At 36.4% G+C, this 17,256-nt stretch overlaps 1 protein-coding gene across 4 annotated transcripts; it reads left to right on the plus strand.

Moving 5' to 3' along the window:
- Positions 1–1,060: 1,060 nt before the first annotated feature.
- On the plus strand, positions 1,061–15,977 carry LOC146556028 (uncharacterized). 4 transcript variants are annotated; one of them, XM_085250197.1, is made up of 22 exons: positions 1,061–1,280; positions 2,409–2,456; positions 3,085–3,132; positions 4,655–4,702; positions 6,506–6,547; positions 6,690–6,737; positions 7,419–7,466; positions 7,886–7,933; positions 8,040–8,087; positions 8,537–8,584; positions 8,730–8,777; positions 9,226–9,273; positions 9,380–9,427; positions 9,876–9,923; positions 10,030–10,077; positions 10,526–10,573; positions 10,680–10,727; positions 11,132–11,312; positions 11,441–11,542; positions 11,620–11,697; positions 11,826–12,018; positions 15,635–15,977. In XM_085250197.1, the coding sequence occupies exons 1-22, from the start codon at positions 1,255–1,257 to the stop codon at positions 15,652–15,654; spliced, it is 1,362 nt and encodes a 453-aa protein (XP_085106323.1). In that variant the 5' UTR covers positions 1,061–1,254; the 3' UTR covers positions 15,655–15,977. The 4 variants fall into 4 exon arrangements, with proteins under 4 accessions (XP_085106323.1, XP_085106326.1, XP_085106325.1 ...); XM_085250200.1 differs by lacking the exon at positions 8,730–8,777; XM_085250199.1 differs by lacking the exon at positions 7,419–7,466.
- Positions 15,978–17,256: the final 1,279 nt, after the last annotated feature.

The raw sequence follows: 17,256 nt of genomic DNA on the forward strand, positions 1-17,256 counted from the left end.
CTTTGAAGCCGGTTAGTTACTATACATTCCTGATTGTTCACTCTAAACTTTTAAACTGTTTGTATGATTCCTAGCAAACCTGTGCAAAGCATAGGACATTTATGTTAAATTGGGTATTTAAGATAAAGCAATTGAATTGATTTGTTTTTTGGTGCTACATTAATAAATTTCAATTGAACACTGAAATGCTAGTAAAGGATCTTCTGCCAGGCTGCTGTGGTAATAGCCTGATTGTTTGAGATTTAGTGTATCAGGAAAAGGTTTTTGAATTCATTTCTGCAGCCAATGAAGTGTTTAGAAAGCAAAGAATTATTAACTTTGGCGTGTATCATGTTATTACAAACAAAATACCTAAACAAAAATAAAACAACAAAGAATGTAACACAGAAATAGTAATCTATGGAGATGCTGCCTTATTGTTGGTATCTTGTAATACTTTAAAATGGCTTTTTCTCTTTTGTCATGGGCAACTTTTACATTTAGCCAAGCTTCTGAAAAATAATACTTCCTTCAATATGAAAAGAATTGTGTCATTTGAAGAAATGGCACAAGAACTGGCCAAAGTACTCATAGTTACTAGTGATTTATCATTACAGACTAAAATAATATGATAAAAATATTGCAATAACAAATACTTTGTTATAATACATTTCACTAGCTGGGCCCACATACTAATTTTAGGTTTGATAGCATTTTATTAGGTAAAGATGAATGCCTTGGACATTAATTGAGCTGCGGTTTTGGGAAGGCCTCGAAGGGGACTGGCAACAGCTCACGGGCCTACCAGATCGCCATGTACTAAACAGAAGTGAAGAAGTTGAACAATTGAAAAGGAGAGGGAGGGTGGGGCATGTAAACAAGACTGAACAACTTGTAGAACTATATAGATGAGAACAGGTAGGAGTGTGTTTGGAGGCGTGGTCCCACTCCTGAAATTCCGATACTTAATCTCCAAAATATGACATAAGAAACTGTTATTCAGAGCCAATTGGTGGCATGCTGTTCCTCCACAACTTGTATTTTTTTTCTGTTTAGGAGTCACAGTGTGTGTATATCCAAATGGTATCATGTGACAGTGTCACTTTCATGTATGAATCAGTTGTTGTAGAAACAGGTTCAGCTAGTTAATTAGAAGAAAGAAGGCAAAGTGCCAATGAGCAGCACTCAAGTGTCTTTACGGTCTGTGGCATGTAAAGTTAGTGCTCCAAGAGTTCTCTGTCTTTAAACACACCAAGAAAGAAGACAAACTGCAAAATGGGACTTCTTTATCCTAAACCACGGTAAGTAAAACACCTTAAAACAGCTATGGTAAAACTGATAATGATTCATAAATCTGCTCTGAAAGTATCAGATTTATGCCGAATCATTTTCGTACTTCCAAATGTAGAGCAGCACTGCCTTGAGGTGATATGAAATGTTGGTTTCTACCCTGGTAAAGTCTAATCTGCCCTTCCTACTCTTGATTGTTTAATGGAAATCTGAAATACACAAATCTACACAAATAAGTTATCTTTCTGAGATTTTAATTTGCATTTGGGAATGTGGGGAATACACTACAAAGCACCACAGCAGTCTTGCAATAGAGGACTATGAAGAAAAAAACAACCCAAATACAGAAGACATCAAAATCTTAACGTTCTATCGTTAGAGAAAGAATTTGTTTGCACCTTCTTGAAAATTTTGCATTTCCTCTCATAAAAGTGTTCCTTTCATTTTATGTAGCTGGAAGTCTGCATTTCAGTCACATTGTCATTGTTTGTTTTAATAACCACTGTGATGAAAAATAAAACAGAAGAACAATAACAATGAATGTGTTGTTGTCCAAATATGTGCCAGCTAATGTGAGATAATGCCTAGTGAGTTTATTGTTAGCAGCGAAGACTTATTTTTTTTGTTTAAACGAAATCACTGACTGAGTCTACAAAAATGAACTGACCTTGGTACGAAATGAGACAATACCCAGTAGAGCTACAGAGACTAATGCTTGTCAATCAATGTACACATTATTTCAGTTGTTCTCCAAAACTTGATTCTGTTGATCTGGACATAGCGTTTTCAGTGGGAGAAACATTTCGTCACTCATCTCTGAATTGAGGAGGGAGTCTAAGGGTACATCTTTCACCATTTTACAATGCTGTGATTGCAGCAACTGGTTTCACTCATTATGCAAATGTACTGTTTATAAGATTGGGGAAACCTGCAGTCGGCTGAGACTGAAGAAGTCACTTGGATGAGTGACGAAATGTTTCTCCCACAAAACGCTACGTCCAGATGAACAGAATCAAGTTTTGGAGAATTATTTACCTGGATGATTGAGCATGCATCAAGACGATTATTTCAGTTGGTGCTTTATGATGTGTTCAACAGTAGAATTAATCATTTTCACACTTTTTGTTTGCCGACCACAGCCCTGATGAGCCCGAAGAAAATGCAGACGAGTCCGAAGGAAAAAACAGGTATTGAGCATGTAAAGAGCAAGAAGGACTGATTAATTGTAAATGTTGACTCACAATGCTCGAAACTCAATTGGAGATCAGTGGACTTAAGAGTGCATCTGCCGAATCTTCTTTCAGATCCGTTCTTAAAAGGACTTGTGAATACCTAATCAAACACAGCATTAGGAAAACTATTTTCATCAAGTGTCATCTGGTCTGGTGAGGGTGCCACAATCAAAATGGCTCAAGACACAATACATAGTTCAAATATTTGGACAAACAGGACTATCAAGTTCTGCGGGGAGACTTTTTCACACCATGCTGTGTCTAATTTTGGAGGAGTTAACCCTCCAACAGAGCAGAGCTTACGTAAATCGCATTACACGTCTCAGCTCAAATCAGCAAATGTCTAGTGAGCACAAATGTGAAATTAACAACCAGTTTAGCATGGTTTGATTTCAGTTCCACAAGTGAAACCACAGACTGATTCTAATGAAATGACCACGACCAGGCATGATTCAGTGAAGAAACAGTACAGCAAGAACAACTAATAATTGCTGTTCAGGGTAAACATTACCTCTGCTGATGCTTCAGTAGTTGTTCCCCAACAGAATGAATCCCTTTGACACTCTTTGTCTTTCTACCACAGCTCTGATACATCCCAAACAAAGGAAAATGAGGCAGCAGAAACGAGCAGGTATTGTACATGCAAAAAGCTACAAGGCGTGATTTCATGTAAATGTTTACCCGGAATGATCAGACCAAATTAGACGGCAGTGGCCTTAAGAAAGTACCTGTGTGCTGAGATAATTCATGATGTTGTTAACAGAGTGAAAGTGAAACAGACTCACCTGCCACATTGGCATCTGATCAGAGAAGACGATTTTCATGGGGGTTATCTTCGAAAGTACATAAAAACAGACTGTAGATGAAGTAAAACTTGAAGAGAAAGTAGATACGATAGCAGCTCGCTAATAGGAAAGCCAGCCAACACAGTGTCCCTACAGTGACTTGTGTTTGTGTGAAGCTTGACACAGTCACACTTTTAAAAAAGTGCCAGTCAGCTCTGTTTGAAGATCAACCTTTGCAAATGTTTGATTGATTCCATTCCAGATCAGATCAATCTCTACGACTTTGTTGTTCTGTCCACCAAACACAAGTATCAAGTTCTTTGGGATGACTTTATGTAAACCGTGCTGTATCTCACTCGTACAGTCCGCTCCAAAGGGTTTTCAACACCGACATACTTTGGGGGGTATTTTTGCAATATTGCCTCTGTACACCAGCACAGTGGATTTTAAAGCAACTAATGAAGATGTGCCTGACTTGAGGATATTCGGCTGTAATTCATGGGGTTCCACAAAAGTATTTGGAATTGCAGACATTTGAATTCATAGCGGCACATTTTCTGAGCCTCCACAGTCATTGGACAAACTAACGTAATTTTACGATCATCTTTACTACTTTTTGGCCATTTGGCTGAATCTCAACAGGGAGCACAGTCCTGTATTAGAGAGAGGTTGGTCTGCTTTCACATGATCACTAGTGAAACACTTCCACTGGCACATGCCCATGGCATAACCTTGGGACCTTATATTGAGAGTTTCAGTGAACAGCAACTGAGATGAACACTTGGAATGGATCCTGTTGTTTTATCCGCTGAATTTGTCATGAAACAATAAGGGAGCAGCCTTCACATGGCCGGGAAACTGCTTTTTCATCAGTTGCCCGACGACTTACGAGTCTCTTAAAATGCTGTACTGTATCCGAAAGCATTTCTCATTTCTGAACACATACTGTGACATTTCTGTTCAACGCCATGAAATTAGGCTGGAACGCTGCATTTCAGTCACATTGTGACTGCTTGTTGTAATATCCACTGTGATGATGGGCAGAGGTACAATAACAATAAATGTGTTGTTGTCCAACCATGAATGGACCTACCCGTATTAAAGTGGGATGTATGTGGTAGCTAATGTGAGATAATGCCTAGTGAGTTTATTGTTAGCAGCTCGGCAAGGACTTATTTTATTTGTGTAAGTGAAACCACTGACTGAGTCTACTAAAATGAACTGACCTTGGTACGAAATGACACAATACCCAGTAGAGCACAGTGACCAATGCCTGTCAATCAGTGTACACAGTATTTCAGTTGGTGCTTTATGATGTGTTCAACAGTAGAATTAATCATTTTCACACTTTTTGTTTGCCGACCACAGCCCTGATGAGCCCGAAGAAAATGCAGACGAGTCCGAAGGAAAAAACAGGTATTGAGCATGTAAAGAGCAAGAAGGACTGATTAATTGTAAATGTTGACTCACAATGCTCGAAACTCAATTGGAGATCAGTGGACTTAAGAGTGCATCTGCCGAATCTTCTTTCAGATCCGTTCTTAAAAGGACTTGTGAATACCTAATCAAACACAGCATTAGGAAAACTATTTTCATCAAGTGTCATCTGGTCTGGTGAGGGTGCCACAATCAAAATGGCTCAAGACACAATACATAGTTCAAATATTTGGACAAACAGGACTATCAAGTTCTGCGGGGAGACTTTTTCACACCATGCTGTGTCTAATTTTGGAGGAGTTAACCCTCCAACAGAGCAGAGCTTACGTAAATCGCATTACACGTCTCAGCTCAAATCAGCAAATGTCTAGTGAGCACAAACGTGAAATTAACAACCAGTTTAGCATGGTTTGATTTCAGTTCCACAAGTGAAACCACAGACTGATTCTAATGAAATGACCACGACCAGGCATGATTCAGTGAAGAAACAGTACAGCAAGAACAACTAATAATTGCTGTTCAGGGTAAACATTACCTCTGCTGATGCTTCAGTAGTTGTTCCCCAACATAATGTTAATAGAGTGAAATAAAGATAAAAATGCAAATACTCATTAATTGTGTCAATGCCTTGAGGCATTGAGTTCCTGTTTCTCTTTATTCTTTATTCTACCTTATTATTATTCTAGTTGCCACCTTCTTTGGCCCTTGACTACTGTCTCAGTTTTTATGCGATTTTTGCCATTCAAAATTTAAACTGTTCTGCTCTTTCTGCTAATGCCAGCTATATCTTTTGGTGCTCATAACTTTTATACTTTTTGAGATATTAAGCTTTTTATGCCATTTTTTGCCCAATTTTGCTGACATGGACCACATTATCAGTGTGATCACCAGTTTTGCTTGCTGGGATCAGCCATGTTTTAGCTCAGTAAGATGAGCAGCCGTTCTCAGAACGGGAGGTCCGGGTTCGAATTCCACTTGTGACAAAAAACTTTTCAGCACAAATTCCAGATTTTTCACCTCTTTTTAACAGAATTTTCACTTTTTCACTACTTTTCAGCACAAATTTCATCTTCTTTAGCTGTTTTCAGCACAAACTTAAGGTTCTTCAGCTCTTTTTTTTTTTTAGCAGAAATCCTGCTAATTCACTGGTTTTCAGATCAAAGTTCTGCTTCTTAACCTTTTTTCAGCAAAATAAGTCTGCTGATTCCTATTTTCAGTACAATTTCAAGCTTTTTCATATCTTTTCAGCACAATTTTCAGCCTTTTCACCTCTTTTCAGCACCATTTAGCTTCTTCTTCACAGTGAACATTTTTGAGACCAGAACTGGTTTGACTTAATGTGATTAACAGCCGCATTGAGATCTGGTGGCAAATGTTGGAATCCTACATGTGACACATGCTGCAAATCTTCCCTGCTTGCATGTACTCTGCTTTATGGACACTGCTTAGTGTACACTTTTAAATTAAGCAGTTTTCAGCAGAGTTCAGTTTCTACACATCATCAACAGATAGCTCTCCCTTCTGCTTTTTTCAGATTCCACTACACAACATTGACACTGCCTTTTCGCAGGAAATGCAACTTTTTCTAGTTTAATGTTGAGATGTTCTTAAAAGTAATCAGTGTATTAAAATGTTATTTATTTTGTAATTTTAACATTTTCCCTTTTTAACAAACTTTTTAATTCATTCTGAAATGATGCCAGCTTATTTTTATATTTGATGATTTCTTTATTGCAAAAACCAAAAACCAACCAATGATTTTTATTTCCTGTGCATAAGCAGACTGGAGAAAGAAGCACATGTGAGATATGAACAAAAACAAAGGTTTGTTCATTAATTATTTTGATTTTTTTGATGCCAAACACTGCTGAGTGATTGGATGATTAATCTTTAAACTATGTTCACAAAACTATTGATATAGTGTTTTGAATGGATTTACCAAACTACATGTGTTCCTCTAATACAGCTTGACTGATACTGAGACATCTCATAAAAGTCAACTCAGTGAAATGAGGTAAGTAATTTTCTGAAAAGTGTACAAAGCCATCAGACTGAAGTTTAATGATAGGTTTGTAGCTTGAACCCATCCGCTGGAACGTTGAAGGCAATATAATTACACTGCAAAGACACAAGTAGGCAAAGTTCTTCATGTTTACTCATGCATGAGGGAGATCTGGCTGGAGCCAAACGTCGTCCCACCACCTGACCTCCATCAGACTCTCAGCCAGGCTCCCCATAGCACTCCTTTTAGTGTGGTTACATGAATATGCATAGGGTCATTAACATATGACGTCTACATACACACAAAGAGTACCGTGTGTGTGATCAAAGGGTCAAACATCCACCCTAGATGGTTCACCCTAGATAACACGGTGAGGAAGTCCTGCAGTTCATCTAAACAAAAAGCACTTAGACTAGAACAGACGTAGCTACGTTAATCCTACCATAAAACAATAAAGACAAGGTACGACCTCTTCCCATGCTCCCAGGATGTAGGTGTGGAATACACACCAAGCCTTTGTAGCCTGTTAAAGATCACACAGCCTCACTACACAATTGATTATACACCTCTAAGAATATATGGTTAAATATTTCCTAATACAAATGACAATAATAAAATCTAAACCCAACATTTAATTTAAAAGATCTTCAATACAACCATCAGGCTTTTTCACATGCAGAATTCTGCCCACAGGTCTGAATTAAAACAAAAAGATGAAGAAGTGAAATCAGTCAAACAAAGGTATGCAGAAAGCCAAATAATAACTCTAATATTTAATAACTGGGTGATCTTGAAAATGAACAATGAATTAAGTTTTTTTTTTTTTTAAGTTTACCCTTTTACCCCTTTCCCTGTTATTTCTGTAAGTTTTATGGAGTAATTCATTCTTCAGTGAGAACAATTTGTTGCTGTAAATTGAGGCAAGATTTTTTTATGTATTTGATGATTTCTGTATCCTATAATAGACAAAACCAACAAAAGAAATGGCTGACAACATGTGTGATGTGAATAAAACAATGATTTGTTCATAAAATGATTGAATTTACTTGCCCACAAGAATGTTTAAAGATCAATCATCCAATGATACAGCAATGTTGAAAAAATTATTGATATAGTGTTTTGAATGGATTTACCAAACTACATGTGTTCCTCTAATACAGCTTGACTGATACTGAGACATCTCATAAAAGTCAACTCAGTGAACTGAGGTAAGTACTTTTCTGAAAAGTGTACAAAGCCATCAGACTGAAGTTTAATTTAACAGATCTTCAATACAACCGTCAGGCTTTTTCACATGCAGAATTCTGCCCACAGGTCTGATTTAAAACAAAAAGATGAAGAAGTGAAATCAGTCAAACAAAGGTATGCAGACAGCTAAGTAATAACACTAATATTTAATATCTAGGTGATTTTGAAAATAACAAATAAATTAACATATTATTTCCTTTTCTAAGTTTAACTTATCTACTCTTTCCCTGCTATCCCTATGTATTTCATGGAGTAAAAAGTTCTTCAGTGAGAACAACTTGTTGCTGTGAAATGATGCAAAATTATTTTTGTCTTTGATGATTTCTTTATTAAAAACTCCAAAAAGCAAGCAACGTCTTTTTTTTCCTGTGCACAAGCAGACTTGAGAATGAACCAGATGTGAGATGTGAACAAAAGCAATGACTTATTAATAAATTATTGGATTTATTGACCCAAAAGACAGTTTAAAGATCAATCATCCAATGATACAGCAATGTTAAAAAAAAGTATTGATATAGTGTTTTGAATGGATTTACCAAACTACATGTGTTCCTCTAATACAGCTTGACTGACACTGAGACATCTCATAAAAGTCAACTCAGTGAACTGAGGTAAGTACTTTTCTGAAAAGTGTACAAAGCCATCAGACTGAAGTTTAATGATAGGTTTGTAGCTTGAACCCATCCGCTGGAACGTTGAAGGCAAGATCTTCAATACAACCGTCAGGCTTTTTCACATGCAGAATTCTGCCCACAGGTCTGAATTAAAACAAAATGATAAAGACATGAAAAAAGTCAAACAAAGGTATGCAGACAACTAAATAATAACTCTAATATTTAATATCTGTGTGATTTTGAAAATAACCAATGAATTAAGACATTATGTACTTTTGTATGTTTACCCTTTTTTACTCTTTCCCTGTTATTCCAATGTATTTATTTGAGTAATTAATTCTTAACTGAGAACAGCTTGTTGCTGTGAAATGATGCCAGGTTTTTTCTGGATTTAATGATTCCTGTATCACAAAATCCACAAACCAACCAACAAATTTTGTTTATTGTGCATGAACAGGCTTGAGAAAGAAGCAGATGTGAGATGTGAACAGACACAATGAGTTATTCATAAGTTATTCGATTTATTGACGCTAAAGAATGTTTAAAGATGAATCCTACAGTGTCTCAGGTATATTCACAAACTATTGATATAGTGTTTTGAACGGACTTCCCAAACTACATATGTTCCTTTAATGCAGATTGGCTGAGACTGAGACATGCTATAAAAGTCAACTCAGTGAACTGAGGTAAGTACTTTTCTGAAAAGTATACAGAGCCATCAAACTGAAGTTTAATTTAATAGGTCTTAAATACAACCGTCAGGCTTCTTCACTTGCTGAATTCCCCCCACAGGTCGGATTTAAACAAAAAAGATGAAGAAGTGAAATCAGTCAAACAAAGGTATGCAGACAACTAAATATTAACTCTAATATTTAATATCTGTGTGATTTTGAAAATAACCAATGAATTAAGACATTATGTACTTTTGTATGTTTACCCTTTTTTACTCTTTCCCTGTTATTCCAATGTAATTACTATAGTAATTAATTCTTAACTGAGAACAGCTTGTTGCTGTGAAATGATGCCAGGTTTTTTCTGGATTTAATGATTCCTGTATCACAAAATCCACAAACCAACCAACAAATTTTGTTTATTGTGCATGAACAGGCTTGAGAAAGAAGCAGATGTGAGATGTGAACAGACACAATGAGTTATTCATAAGTTATTCGATTTATTGACGCTAAAGAATGTTTAAAGATGAATCCTACAGTGTCTCAGCTATATTCACAAACTATTGATATAGTGTTTTGAACGGACTTACCAAACTACATATGTTCCTTTAATGCAGATTGGCTGAGACTGAGACATGCTATAAAAGTCAACTCAATGAACTGAGGTAAGTACTTTTCTGAAAAGTATACAGAGCCATCAAACTGAAGTTTAATTTAATAGGTCTTAAATACAACCGTCAGGCTTCTTCACTTGCTGAATTCCCCCCACAGGTTGGATTTAAATAAAAAAGATGAAGAAGTGAAATCAGTCAAACAAAGGTATGCAGACAACTAAATATTAACTCTAATATTTAATATCTGTGTGATTTTGAAAATAACCAATGAATTAAGACATTATGTACTTTTGTATGCTTACCCTTTTTTACTCTTTCCCTGTTATTCCAATGTATTTATTTGAGTAATTAATTCTTCAGTGAGAACAGCTTGTTGCTGTGAAATGATGCCAGGTTTTTTCTGGATTTAATGATTCCTGTATCACAAAATCCACAAACCAACCAACAAATTTTGTTTATTGTGCATGAACAGGCTTGAGAAAGAAGCAGATGTGAGATGTGAACAGACACAATGAGTTATTCATAAGTTATTCGATTTATTGACGCTAAAGAATGTTTAAAGACGAATCCTACAGTGTCTCAGCTATATTCACAAACTATTGATATAGTGTTTTGAACGGACTTCCCAAACTACATATGTTCCTTTAATGCAGATTGGCTGAGATTGAGACATGCTATAAAAGTCAACTCAGTGAACTGAGGTAAGTACTTTTCTGAAAAGTATACAGAGCCATCAAACTGAAGTTTAATTTAATAGGTCTTAAATACAACCGTCAGGCTTCTTCACTTGCTGAATTCCCCCCACAGGTCGGATTTAAATAAAAAAGATGAAGAAGTGAAATCAGTCAAACAAAGGTATGCAGACAACTAAATATTAACTCTAATATTTAATATCTGTGTGATTTTGAAAATAACCAATGAATTAAGACATTATCTACTTTTGTATGCTTACCCTTTTTTACTCTTTCCCTGTTATTCCAATGTAATTACTATAGTAATTAATTCTTCAGTGAGAACAGCTTTTTGCTGTGAAATAATGCAAGCTTATTTCTGTAGTGAAATCAGTCAAGTAAAGGTATACAGGCAGCTAAATAATAACTCTTTTATTTAATATATATTTGACCTTGAAAATAATCTAAAAACTTCCCAGCACATTATTGGATGGTATTTGACTGATTTATCGTGTTGTGGCTGTTTGGTGTATGACATAACCTCAGGGTTCTACAATTTTTCACTATTACTTTTTCTACTTTAAATAGAATGGCGGGAGATTTGTTTGTTTCAGAACAGACAAGGGACATTGAAAACATGAACAACCCAGCCAGTAAAAGCAGACTCACTGAGATGTATCAGAAACTGAAGCTGCTCCAGTGGCCTAAAATCAAAGATCCTCTTAAATCCAATGGCATGTCCTCAGAGTTTACCAAGTCTCTGATTCAGGTGCAGTGTGAGATGTTGGAGTTACATTACTCAGTATTACTTATCTTTAGTTTCTGTCCAAAGCGTTTTTAATTATTGTTTGTTTTGTTTTACTGAGATTATATTGATATTTAAATGGACAATTGTAGAAAATGTTTAAAGATTCATCAGAAGAAATGGAAAGAAAGAAGAAGCAGATAGAAGAAGTCTTCAGCCTGATTGAATACAGCAGTGGACTAAGTCCTCAGAAGGTACAGGATTGGAAGATTGTTGTGTCAGTCTGGATTTTTAATGCTTAAGTGACAAATATTCTTGTATTCTTTTCCAGGTTAAACAGTACAGACAGTTAGCAATTCACAATTATCAGATGTTTCTGCTTAACAGCAGCAAAGAGGATCTGCTGAGGGTATGCATGATTTTAAAGCATTAGAAAATAAATAGCACACAGGTGTGCTTGTTAGTTAAATATGACAAAATGGGGAAGGTGAACTAATCAATAGGAATTTTAATAATCAAGACATTTCTCTTCTTCAGACTCCTCTCTTTAAAGATGAAGCTCAGTACTCCAAGGATGTGATGATCATGTTTAGACTTCTTGCCTCTGAATGCTACTGGTTGGGCTGCTTAATGGCTTTAAACAGTCCTCCTCTTCATCCAGACTGGCAGAATCACAATCCTGGGATGGACCGTTGGAATATTTTGCCTCGGGTCATCAAAGAGTCTTCAGGCATGTAGAGGAAATCCACCAATTTAAAAAAGGACACCGATTAGCTCATTAATTTTCTTTATAACCTGGTTTATAAAAGAACTAAATTTGCTCAGTTAAAATGATGTAATCTGACAGACATCTTATTATGCTTTTGTTGTTTTTGTTCAAATCAGACTTCTAGATTTATTTGCAAATGTTTTTACATTGATTAAATGCTTTATAAACTAATGCCAAAAATCAAAATGTCAGGTTCAGTTTTTTTTTGTCTTGACTATAATCCTTCCCTGTGTTAAAATAAGTTCAAAGTAACTCTACCTTCTGCTCCGTTTGTTAACTTTGATGTTGAGAATATACAAATTAGTCACCACCTTCCATTTGCCTTCACCTCTTTAGCTAGCAACTGTTGAGATGAAGTTATTTGAAGTGCCTTAATGCTTTGCTTTATATTAACCTCATGTTAACCAAAATGCCATATAATCATATAGTGTAGTATTAAGTGGACACGGCCCTGAAAAACCAAGTCATTAGACTACATGCCTACTCTTGCTCTCAGAAAGTAGATAACAGCGAACCATCTTTGAGTGGAAAGTTACTGAAATGCTGTTGTTTAGATGAGAATGGGGTAGCCGGTAATAAAACTGTTTAGCGCGCGTCACCATTTTGAGATTCGCAGCAGTGTGTCGTGCAGGACGCATCTCTCCCCCTAGAAGTAATTTTGTGAGAGAATAAAGTGTGAAATGGTCTACTGAGCAGTGTGTTGTCTTCCATTGGATGCCTATGAGGAATCAAAATAACTCGGTGAAGTGTTGATATTTAACACAACCTTACTTACAACTACACGGAAGAAGACACTGCTGATCTACACTTCTGAGGGTGAAGCCTTGTTAAGCAAAAGTGAAAAATGAATTTCTCCTGTAATTAAAATTCTGGATTAAATCAGCCTAATGCTGATTTAATCAATGCTCTACCAGAAGTTGCAGTTGGTAATAGAAAAATACGGAAGCATTGTGTCATGTTTGTAGAAGTTGGGGACCGGTACCGGATCATGAGGCGTTTCATACCGTGCTGTGAGACTTGGGGCTCAGGTGTCGAATTTGTGATTTTCAGGGTTTTTATCATTACTTTTTAAATAATTTTTAGTGTTAAATCGGTGTCCCTGGGTCTTTTCCCGTGTGTTATGAATAAATTTTCTTTTTTTGGTAACGATACCGTTTGGGGTTTTTGTATTTATCCGGTCTTTTCAGACACCGGTCTTTGAAAATATTGTCGGACATAAATCGGTCTGTGGTGCAAAATAAGGTTGGGGACCACTGTTCTGATGGGCTGTCACAACCCTCAAAGCACATTTAAACTAACATAATCATCCTGCTGTAATCAGGTTTCTGTAAGGAAGAGTAAATTGATTACTTGATCAATTATTAAGTCATGCACTAACAGAGACTTGGAAGAAAGACACCTAATATTTAATAATCCACATTTCACCGTTTTACTCTTTGGTTCAGATGTGGATACTGTATTTTTCTTTCTTTGTGTTTTTTTATGTTTAAGTCATTTTTTGCTGGTTTTTAGTTTGGTTTTTTTTCTGTTTGGGAGCTGACACAGTCTCTACGAAGATGGGTTTTGGGGGGATAATAGGAGGAGAGAAGCTGCAGAGAGGCATGTAAGACTGCAACTCTGCTTCCTGGTCCCAACTCTGGATAGTCATATTTTGGGAGGTTTAATAAATTTGTCCATATTTCTAGAAATGAGAGCTGATCCATCCAAAGTGGGATGGATGCCGTCTCTCCTAACAAGACCAGGTTTCCTCTAGAAAGTTTTCAAAATATCTATGAAGCCCACATCATTGAACAGGAAAATGCAACAGGGAATGGTGAGGAACCCATGCTGCTACTACCTCAGCTACAAGTTAATCTAAGCAAGTGCATCCCCAAAGACAAAATGAATGAATAATGTGAATGTAATTGGCTAGTGATTCAGAAGAAAATGTGCTTTTGATATAGCATATGAAGATTACACAGTAGTAAATAATATGTTATTTAAAAAAAAATAATTAAATGGGCTACACAACGTTTTTTTTTAACCACTTCTAAGTCTCGTTGTTCTTGAACTTGTCCTGTCTTTTCCACTGGCCTGATGTCAGATTTGGGGGCTTAATCCATTTGCAAAACAGATTTTCATGCAAACTATCCCAGCCACTTGGTTGTATCTTTCAGTGTATGCATTCCCGGCATGCATTTTACATTCTGCTGTTATCTAGTGAATAGACTCTGGACTCCTTTTCACGTATACAACTTGGGTCTGTTTATTCCCTGTCCTTGTGCTGTCATGAACAGAGCCTCAGTGTTTATTCCAGCTAGGTATTGGATCACTGGTAGTGTGCATGTATTGGTAGCTAATTCCAGCTATTGAGCTGGCATCACAACACTGACCTTACCTTTTGGAGGTATTTGGCTGTGGCCGGCTAATATGTGTCCTCTTTGTAGTTCATGTTTTGTAGTGGGATATTCAGATATTGTCCTTTATTTCTGATGGAAAATCGGAAGAAAAAATCTCCCTTTTAACTGGAAGAAACCTCCAGCAGAACCAGGCTCAGGGAGGGGCGGCCATTGGCCATGATTGGTTGAGGTGAGAGAAGGAAGACAGGACAAAAGAAATGGTGTGGAAGAGATAACATCAACAGTGCACCTTATGATTTGGTGTGCCTTATGAATGAATTCTGGTTGTTAGCATAATTAGCATGCTTAGCAGAAAAGTAACGGCTGATGTTGGTGGTACAGTTTTCAGTATTCACAGCGCACATGCATACCTAATTTGAGTAACTTTATACTGCGTACCCTGCCCCGTGACTTCACGGCCCAAGACGCAGCTGAGACACACCAATCTTTGACGGGTTGGAATAAAAAGACCAACCAGTCAATCATTCTCATGCAGTGTCTCCTGTACAGTACAGAATGTTTTCAGCTTGTCAAATTGACATAAATCTTTGCTGGCAGACGACAACAAACACAACAGTGTTGATGTCAAAGGCACCAGCGGTAGCATCCAGAAGGCAGAGGAAGATGCTAACCATCTCACAAAAAATTGACTTCTGGACATGCTAAAGGAAGGTAAAAGTTACCTTATATTTCCGACCATAAAGCTCACCACATTTTAAGGAGCATTAAGCAAAACCAAACAGTCAGATTAGGAAAACTTTACTCAACTCATTCTTCTTGCTTCCTCCACTTCAGTACCATTGATTCATTAATGTTGAATTCTCTCACAGCTTCTCTGTTCCCATATTCTGAACCTGAAAACAGGGTTTGATCTTTGGTTTCATTTTATAATACTGGACTCATTTTTCTATGAAGGTTTGAACCTTGAGAGTGTTGAAGGAGAGAAATGTCGATGTCGATGCCTGTCTGACAAAAGTATATAAATTGCGTAGTGAGAGGTTTTACAGCCTTAAAACATCTATAATAAATAATTTCCCCCAGGGATTAATAAAGTATTCTGATTCTGATTCTGATAATGGTAAAAAACAAATTTACCTACTTTGCAGATTTCACAGACTGTACACACGTATTGTATATTTACTGGTGAAAAAATACAATGGTCTAACTGACAGCACTGAATAACAATTTCTTTCTTTCAGACTCCTGTCCCCGAATGTGAAACTCAGTACTCCCAGGATTCGATGGTGAAGCTTCAAACAATCTTCCACTTGTGTTGGATTGATGTGCTGTTGGAAAATTGCGCAGTGGCTCATCCCAGGAATGTGATATTATCAGAGGGTCATCTGCAATGTAAAGGAAGAAAATTCAGTGACAAAGACAAAATCTGTCAGAGTTGAATGTCTCTTTGGTTTGTAACAATCATGCTTCTTTACTGTGTAGTTGGAGCCGAAAGAGCCAGTTCTCTAAAAAGACCCAGAAATCCCATCACTACTGTGTAGTTCCAATTGGTTTTCCTTTGGCTTTTGGTGTACTGAACAAGTGTGATCCAAATAAACATCAATAATAATATTTCAAGATTCCATAGATTTCCAGAGAATGAGAGATGCAGCTGTTTCAAGAGAGAAATGAAAAGGCCACAAAAGCAGAATGTAATGTAAAACATTGTTAACCTCTCTTATGGAAATATTTCTGATTACAAATTAGGGAAACCCCCTAACATTTCATAGAATTTCTTTTCATTTATTTTTATGGGCTGATTATTTACTTGCTGATGTGCATTGTCCATCAAACACAAATCTACTTTAAACTTTTTCCAACTAATGATTTTATACAAGACAAGTTTATCATCACAACTATATGAAAAGAAGGAATTTTAAATTCCATGTCTTTGTTTTGTTCTTTTGTTTTCTTTAAGAATTGTGACTTTAACTAATTTACAAAACAATAGATACACTTACCTATATGATTCTGATAGAAAAATTAAAAATTAAGCTGGATATTCAATATTGTCCTCCACTGCAAACAAGTGTTTGTGAACGTAAAAACTGAAAATTGGGCCTTTGTGACAGGCCCATACTTTCAAAAGGTTTGCTGAGAATCATACCAATAGTTTATTAGTTTGGACTGAACAATCAGGAATGTCCAGAAACTGACAGGCTTCACAGAGCATCCTCATTCTTATCTGACACATCCTTCAGATTCCACAGAACAAACCGAATTCAAAGAGAAACTTAGCAGAAGAAACAGCGTGGTTTAAAGAGAAAGAAGACCAAGGTGAGTTATCATTAGATCCACTGTGAGTGACATGAGCTGTCATTTCCTTCTGGTTTCTCTGATCTTTATCTCTTCACTTTAAGTTTTTTTCTTCCACTTTGACGTGTAGGTGACAAAACAAAAACAGGTTTAGTGTTTGGTTTCAAGTTTTTCAACTTGCAGTGCTATGTATCTTTCACTCTTTCTTTCAGGTGGCCACAAAAGAAATAAATCTGTGACAGGAGTGGTTATTAACAAATGTATTCATAACATACAGCCCCTATCAAGAGTTTAAGACCACTTGAAAAATAGCAAAATAATATATTTTAATAATATATTTTACTCCCACAAGAAGAAATGGGAGTAAGACAAAACATTTTTGAGCATGCAATTTCATGAAAACAGCTTAGCAGAAAATAAAACTTGTATATAATAATCACAATAAGTGAAACTGAATGTCAGCTGCTTAATATCAACTTTATCCATTGATGGCATACTGCTGTTAATTTAGTCAGCCAGGTGATCATTATATTTTTCACAACAGATTTTTACTCTAATTATAGTGCTC

This window comes from Mchenga conophoros, linkage group LG16 (genome assembly GCF_057382185.1).
Source record: "Mchenga conophoros isolate Kocher_MC1m ecotype Shallow Benthic linkage group LG16, M_conophoros_male_GT1.1, whole genome shotgun sequence".
Lineage (NCBI taxonomy): Eukaryota > Metazoa > Chordata > Actinopteri > Cichliformes > Cichlidae > Mchenga > Mchenga conophoros.

Excerpts from the sequence above, each read along its gene's own strand:
- LOC146556028 (XM_085250197.1), top strand. The coding sequence starts at position 1,255 with ATGGGACTTCTTTATCCTAAACCACG. Across the intron at positions 8,585-8,729 it reads AGTCAACTCAGTGAACTGAG|GTCTGAATTAAAACAAAATG; the intron begins GTAAGTACTTTT and ends TTCTGCCCACAG. Across the intron at positions 10,728-11,131 it reads GTGAAATCAGTCAAACAAAG|AATGGCGGGAGATTTGTTTG; the intron begins GTATGCAGACAA and ends TACTTTAAATAG.